The 7,979-nt window shown below is 48.1% G+C and overlaps 1 protein-coding gene across 1 annotated transcript in view; it reads left to right on the forward strand.

Annotated features, from left to right (window-relative positions):
• Position 1: 1 nt before the first annotated feature.
• Positions 2-7,979, forward strand: part of KLHL11 (kelch-like family member 11) — a 12,093-nt gene continuing 4,115 nt past the window's right edge. Inside the window, exon 1 of the mRNA XM_011929746.1 lies at positions 2-486. Within this exon, the coding sequence (XP_011785136.1) occupies positions 8-486 (479 nt within the window). The 5' untranslated portion in view covers positions 2-7. The remainder of the gene's footprint in view (positions 487-7,979) is intronic.

Genomic DNA, 7,979 nt, shown 5'->3' on the forward strand with positions numbered 1-7,979 from the left:
GCTGGAGATGGAGAGCATGGAGACGGCCGCTGCCGGCTCCGCAGGCCTGGCCGCCGAGGTCCGAGGCAGCGGCACGGTGGACTTCGGGCCTGGGCCAGGGATCTCTGCAATGGAGGCGAGCGGGGGCGATCCGGGCCCAGAAGCCGAGGATTTCGAGTGCAGCTCTCACTGTTCAGAGCTGTCCTGGCGGCAGAACGAGCAGCGGCGCCAGGGCCTCTTCTGCGACATTACCCTGTGCTTCGGCGGGGCTGGAGGCCGCGAGTTCCGGGCCCACCGCTCGGTACTGGCTGCCGCCACCGAGTACTTCACGCCCCTGCTCTCGGGCCAGTTTTCCGAGTCCCGCTCGGGACGGGTGGAGATGCGCAAGTGGAGCTCCGAGCCGGGGCCCGAACCCGACACTGTGGAAGCCGTTATCGAGTACATGTACACCGGGCGCATCCGCGTCAGCACGGGCAGCGTGCACGAGGTGCTGGAGTTGGCCGACAGGTAGGCGAGGGGGGCGGGAGCATGGACGGCAGCGGGCGCGGAGAGGGGGAGATGCTCGCCGGCGGAGGGGAGGGCAGTGCCTGCCACGGCAGCTCGCGAGTCCTGAGTGAACGCATTGGGTTCACACTCGCTGAGCGCCTGCTGGGGGGGCAGCCAACCTCGGTGGGCGAGGAGGATGCACCGTCAGGTCGCGCCTCGTGCCCAAGGAGCTCAGATACTAGGTGGTGGGACAAAAGTGATGAAAAGGAAAGTCAGTATGTGGTAAGTGTTGTGCTGACGTTCAAAAGGAGTGAAAGGCTAGGGATTGAATAAAGACCTTTCTGAGGAGGTGACGTTTAGACCGACCTCTGAATGTCAAAAAATAACTGACCGTGCAAAGATGGGGAATGAATATTCCAGACAGCGCAAAGGCCCTCAGGCAGGATCCAGTTTGGCTTAGAGAAGAGAATTAAAATACAGTCTAGTGAGGCTGGATCTGGTGGATGAAGGGGAGAAGAATGCGTGAGATGCGTTTGAATAAGGACCTTGAATTTCACTGAGTGGGATAGGAAGCTGGGTAAATAAATGATCTGATTTAAATATTTTAATATTATTCTGCCACTGTGGTAAACGGATTGTAGGGAGCAGGAATGCGTCAGAGACTGGTTAGAAGGCAGGTAATACCGTTTATAGAGATGGAGAGACATTTGTTTTGGCAATTATCATTTTACAGATTCCTTAACAAAAATGCCTGTTGAGCGCCGATTACGCATCAGCTCAGATGCGGGATTCTAAGGTGCTAGGGTTTCAGCAGTGATCAAAATAGACAAAAGTCCTTTTCCTTTTCGCACTTACGTTGGTAGATAGACGGTAAATAAGTAAAATGTATATCCTAATGGCTGATTGTTAAGTGTATGTCGCCTGTTGGATGATTGTTATCACTGATGAAAAATAAAGCATGGGGGGAGTACATAGAAAGTGCTGGGGCAGAGGCAGTGTTTGTCAAATTGCGTGGATGGAGAATGCCCTATGAAGAAGACGTTTTGCTGAGAACCAAAGGAGATAAGGTAGACTGTGTCAGGTAGGGGACACAAGTACAGAGGCTCTGAGGTGGAGCTTGTCTGTATGTTAGAGAACAGCGGGGAGCCAGTGTGGCTGTATCAAAGGGATGCAGGGTGAGAGGAACAGGAGAAGCCTCAGGATGGTAATGGGCATGGATCCAGATCCCATAGGGCCTTGATGGTCTGTGGAAGGACATGAGCTTTGACTCTGATTGAAATGGGAAGGTTTGGGGTAGAGGAATGATGCAGTCTGATTTGATGAATAGTGCTGTGCTGAAAAAAGGATGTGGGGCCAGGCCTGGTGGCCCATGCCTATAATCTCATCACTTTGAGAGGCTGAGGTGGGTAGATGCTTGAGGTCCATGCCTATAATCTCATCACTTTGAGAGGCTGAGGTGGGTAGATGGTTGAGGTAAGGAGTTCAAGACCAGCCTGGCCAACATGGTGAAACCCCAGTCTCTGCTAAACATACAAAAATTAGCCGGGCATGGTGGCATGCCTGTAATCCCAGCTGTAGGGGAGGCTGAGGCACAAGAATCGCTTGAGACTGGGAGGCGGGAGGCTGAGGTTGCAGTAAGCCGAGATTGCGCCACTGCACTTCAGTCTGGCTGACAGAGCGAGACTGTCTCAAAAAAAAGAACAAAGGATGTGGCATTGGGGAGGAGGGGGCACCAAGGGCAGACGCAGAGAGACTAGTGTAGGAGGTTGTGGCAGTGGTGGTGGAGGCTTCGATTGAGGAGGGAGAAGTGAAGGTGATGAGAAGTGCTCTGGTTCCAGATATATTTTGAAGGTAGATGAGATGAATTTGCTGATGATTTGATGTGGGGTATAAGGGAAAAGACTGCTAACCTTTTTGACCCAAGCAATAGGAAGGATGGAATTATAAAGATGTGGAAGATGGCAGAAGAGCAGGTTTGGGAGTAGGAGCAGTTTTTGGATTTGGTTAAGGAGATCCCTGGGAGCTAGAGATACAGATTGGGGAAAATTAGCATATAAATGCTAGCTGAAAGCCTTGGGACTGAATGGTATTACTTAGGGAGTATACATAGAAAAGGGGTAGCAGGGAGAGGGTAGGCAAGACTGAGCCCCAGGGTTCTCTAGAATGTAAAATAGCCGGCTGGGCGAGGTGGCTCACGCCTGTAATCCCAGCACTTTGGGAGGCCAAGGCAAATGGATCACTTGAGGTCAGGAGTTCGAGACCAGCCTGGCCAACATGATGAAACCCCATCTCTACTAAAAATACAAAAGTTAGACCGGGCGCGGTGGCTTACGCCTGTAATCCCAGTACTTTGAGAGGCCGAGGCAGGCGGATCACGAGGTCAGGAGATCGAGACCATCCTGGCTAACATGGTGAAACCCCGACTCTACTAAAAAAAAAGAAAAATTAGCCGGGTGTGGTGGTGGGAGTCTATAGTCCCAGCTACTCAGGAGGCTGAGGCAGGAGAAATGGTGTGAACCCAGGAGGTGGAGATTGCAGTGAGCCGAGATCATGCCACTGCACTCCAGCCTGGGCGACAGAGCGAGACTCCATCTCAAAAAAATACAAAAATTAGCGGGGTGTGGTGGCAGGTGCCTGTAATCCCAACTACTCTGGAGGCTGAGGCAGGAGAATTGCTTGAACCCAGGAGGTGGAGGTTGCAGTGAGCTGAGATGGCGCCACTGCATCCCAGCCTGGGCAACAGAGTGAGACTTGGTCTCAAAAAAAAAAAAAAAAAAATAGAATCTTAAAGAGGAGATTGATCTCATGGAAACGTAGAAAGGAAAGATATCAAGGAGGGAGCAGCCAATCGTGTCACCTCTGTCAACCCGTAAGTGATGGTTGCAGGTCAGAGATGCCATTGACAAGAGCTAGTTAAGCCTTGCTTTATAAAGAGGATCAGAAAAATGGTACACATGTGTAAATGTTTTGGGGGACAGTCCCACCAAGGTAAGAGATACTAGAGCATGTCTGTCTGCTGCTGAAAATAATTCAGTAGAAGATGAGTAATTGGTGTTACAGGAGCAGGGGAAAATAATTGCAGGAGTAAAGTCCTTGCAACCAAGAAGGGAACTGTCGGAGTGGAAGAGGGGTGATCCCTTTCCTCCCCTTCATAAAGGGGTCACAGCTGACATTCTTTTTTTTTTTTTTTTTTTTTGGAGACAGAGTCTCTTTGTTTCCCAGGCTGTAATGCAATGGTGCAATCTCGGCTCACTGCAACCTCTGCCTCCTGGGTTCAAGCGATTCTCCTGCCTCAGCCTCTCCCAAGTAGCTGGGATTACAGGCATCTGCCACCACGCCCAGCTAATTTTGTATTTTCAGTAGAAACGGGGTTTCACTGTGTTGGCCAGGCTGGTCTCGAACTCCTGACCTCGTGATCTGCCCGCCTTGGCATCCCAAAGTGTTGGGATTACAGGCGTGAGCCACCGTGCCTGGCCACAGCTGACATTCTTATAATAAAAGACAGGTTATATAGGGCAGAGAAAACTATAGCAGATTATTACAGGCACATTTGTGCTCGAGAGTCATACAAAATATGAAAACTCTAAGGGTGACTGAAGTTTTTATACTATTCTGTGGTTATAGAAAGAATAGGGGTTTGGAATGCATCAAGACAGGTTATGGGAGAGCCAGGAGAGGAGAAAGTTTGGCAAGCACAGGCTGTCCTGTTATGCTGGTGAAACCTCACGGGCAGCAGCTGTCAGAAAAACTGGATGTAGCCTGTGGGAAAAGTTTCAGTCAGATCTTTAAAGTGTCGGACCTTCGCCTCCTTAGTTTTTCCTGAGTGCATCTTTCCTCGATCTGAGTGAGGGGGGGGCCTCAGAGAAAGCCTATTTGCATCCCTGTTTTCCTTGCTGTTTACCTCATTAATGTGGATTTTCTTTGCAGATGCAAATCTCCCCCACAAAAGACAGCTCTTCAAAGCTATTCCTGTGGTTTCAGCCCCTCTGAATATGTCAAATAAGTATATTTTGGGGTGAAATATTCTGGTTATTCTTCAGTGTAGAATCCATATTAAAATTGGAACTGTTGGACTGCAAAGTTTAGGGTACAACTGCTGGTGGATTGGGTGGTGGGAAGATGAAGTTCCTGCTTGATTGTCTGTTTTCTCAAGAGGCTGGGTCATCAATCTGAGGGGGACAGGTTTGTTGCATGAAAATGGGTAGAAAAGGGTCATTGCACTCACTCAAAGCTATGTTTGATTCTGTCATATCATCTTGAGTTTGTCAGATTTGCCCCTGCTCTATTGGGGAGTTAGAGGAGAGGAGAGGATACTCCAGGCATTTTTACTAAAAACTCTTAACTTCTCTCCATCTATCAGCAGCTAAGCCAATAACTTTTGTCAGGCACTGTTCAAAGTGCTCTGCAAGCATCACATTTAATCTTCCCATCAACTCTGAGGCAGGACCCTCCCCCGCCCACCAACCCCTAAATACATATGTCTGTTGATGATCATGCCTGCCTCACTGGACACTTGTAAGGATCAGAAACATAATAATAGGATGTGCACGATGCCCCTCACATGACAGATGCCTAGTGTATGACAGCTATTTTCATAGAGCATTTTTTCGAGACACCTACAAGAATTTGTCTCCGAATTACCTGGAGTGCCTGCTAAAACTAGGAGCCCAGGAATCAGGTGACACTGGCACTCAGACATGTCTGGGAGCCACTATATCCCTTACCACTCTACTTTGTCTTTGCTTTATCTCTAAAATGATATGTTCTCTTAAAAGAGTGGAGGGAGCCTGCCTTATTCATTTTCATATCATAGTTAAGACAGTTACTAAGCACAGTCACTAATAATAAATGGTTACTGAATTGGGAGAGGCCTGAACCAATGAAGTGATTCTTGTTTAAGGTTCTTCTCCGTTCTGGGGACTTAGTCTTTTTAGAGCAGTGGTCTCAAATTGGCTATCCTCAGGCTGATTGCTGCCAGATTTATGAATTTGTCTGAAACGATTATGGTTTTTTTTTTAATTAAACTTTAAATGGATTTAGGTGAGCGGACAATATTTAGTCAACTACATCCAAATCACTTTCCTTTGTTTTTTAACCTACATGTTTTGTTTTGTTTGGAGCCGAGTCTTACTGTGTCACCCGGGATGGAGTACAGTGTGGCATGATCTCAGCTCACTGCAACCTCTGCCCCCAGGTTCAGGCAATTCTTGTGCCTCAGGCTCCTGAGTAGCTGGGATAACAGACGCACACCACCACGTCCAGCTAATTTTTGTTTGTTTTTTGTTTTGAGATAGCGTCTTATTCTGTCGCCGGAGTGCAGTGGCGTGATCTCGGCTTACTGCAATCTCCACCTCCTGAGTTCAAGTGAGTCTCCTGCCTCAGCCTCCCTAGTAGCCAGGATTATAGGCACCTGCCAAACATGCCCAGCTAATTTTTTGTATTTTTAGTAGAGACAGGGTTTCATCATGTTGGCCAGGCTGGTCTCAAACTCCTGACCTCAGGTGATCCACCCACCTCGGCCTCCCAAAATGCTGGGATTACAGGCGTGAGCCACCACGCCTGGCCTACTTTTTGTAGCTTTAGTAGTGACAAGGTTTCACCATGTTAGCCAGGCTGGTCTCAAACTCCTGACCTCAAATGATCCTCCTGCCTCGGTCTCCCAAAGTGTTGGGATTACAGGCCTGAGCCACTGCGCCCAACCCTACACATGTTTTTTTGTTGTGTTTTTGTTTTGTTTTCTGCTTCTTCAGGTGTTTAAGTTTGCTTTGTATCCCTGCTTTGATGAGAACCCAGTTCAGGACAAATCTCAGTACCCCATCCCCTCTGGCTGCCCAAAGAAAAAGCTCTGGTGATGAGATTAAAAACTGTCTCCGACACAGGGAGTATATATTCAGGGCAACTTGAATCTATGATCTTGGAGAAAAATTTTAAAATAAAATAAAACCTCTAGCAGAAAGCCTAGATCTGAGTAAGGGGTCGGGGGGGACCTTCCTTCTGATATCTGACCGAACAGACCCCCGAGAAGTTCCTGCCTGGCTGTTTCTTTATACCATAAAGTCCCTTCACTGAGACCCTGTTTCATTTAAGAAGAGACTGGTGGGCTGGGCCTGGTGGCTCACACCTGTAATCTCAGCACTAAAGTAGGCAGATTGCTTGAGCTCAGGAGTTTGAGACCAGTCTGGCTAACATGGCAAAACCTTGTCTCTACAAAAAAAATACACCAAAAAAAATTATCTGGGTGGCCAGGCGCGGTGACTCACGCCTGTAATCTCAGCACTTTGGGGGCCGAGATGGGTGGATCACCTGAGGTCAAGAGTTCGAGACCAGCCTGGTGAACATGATGAAACCCTGTCTCTAAAAATACAAAAAATTAGCTGGACGTGGTGGCAGGTGCCTATAATCCTAGCTACTAGGGAGACTGAGGCAGGAGAATCGCTTGAACCCAGGAGGCAGAGGTTGCAGTGAGCCAAGATTGCACCATTGCACTCCAGCCTGGGCAGTAAGAGCGAAACTCCATCTCGGGGGGAAAAATATATATATATATATATCTGGGTGTGGTGGCGTGTTCCTGTAGTCCCAGCAACTTGGGAAGTTAAGGTGGGAGAATCACTTGAGCCCAGGAGGTCGAGGCTGCAGTGAGCCATGATTGCACCACTGCACTCCAGCCTAGGTAACGGTGAGAATCTGATCTGTCTCAAAAAAAAAGAGAGAGAGAGAGAGAGGCTGGTGACTAGCAAGGAATTAGGGAAGGATGGCAAAGACAAATTTGGATAGGGATTTGCCTTTGCCAAGGACAAATTAAAGTGAAAATAAAGTGTGTGGCTGGGCGTGGTGGCTCAGGCCTGTAACCCCAGCACTTTGGGAAGGCGAGGCAGGTGGATCACCTGAGGTAAGGAGTTTGAGACCAGCCTGGCAAACATGGTGAAACCCCGTTTCTACTGAAAGTACAAGAAATTAGCCAGACATGGTGGCATGCGCCTGTAATCCTAGCTACTCGGGAGATTGAAGCAGGAGTATCGCTTGAACCCAGGAGGCAGAGGTTGCAGTGAGCCAAGATCATGCCATTGCACTCCAGCTTGGGCAACAAGAGCGAAACTCTGTCTCAAAAAAAAAAAAGGAAAAACCTCCAGCCGGACACAGTGGCTTGTGCCTGTAGTCCCTGCTACTCTGGAAGCTGAGGCAGAAGGATTGCTTGAGCCCAGGAGTTTGGGGCTGTAGTGCACTGTGATCGCACCTGTGAATAGCCACTGCAGCATAGTGAAACCCTGTCTCTTAAAATAAAAACTCTATTTTGTGTTTTTATATATGTATATGTGTGTGTGTATGTATGTGTTTCACATATATGATATGTAATTATATAAACTATATAATATAAATAATACTTTATATTTTATGTATAAATAAGATTTTTATATATGCTTTTATTTATTTATTTTTTCTTGAGACAGAGTCTCGCTGTATTGCCTAGGCTGGAGCACAGTAGCACGATCTCGGCTCACTGCAGCCGCTGCCTC

Source organism: Colobus angolensis, unplaced genomic scaffold, assembly GCF_000951035.1.
Source record: "Colobus angolensis palliatus isolate OR3802 unplaced genomic scaffold, Cang.pa_1.0 Scaffold83, whole genome shotgun sequence".
NCBI lineage: Eukaryota > Metazoa > Chordata > Mammalia > Primates > Cercopithecidae > Colobus > Colobus angolensis.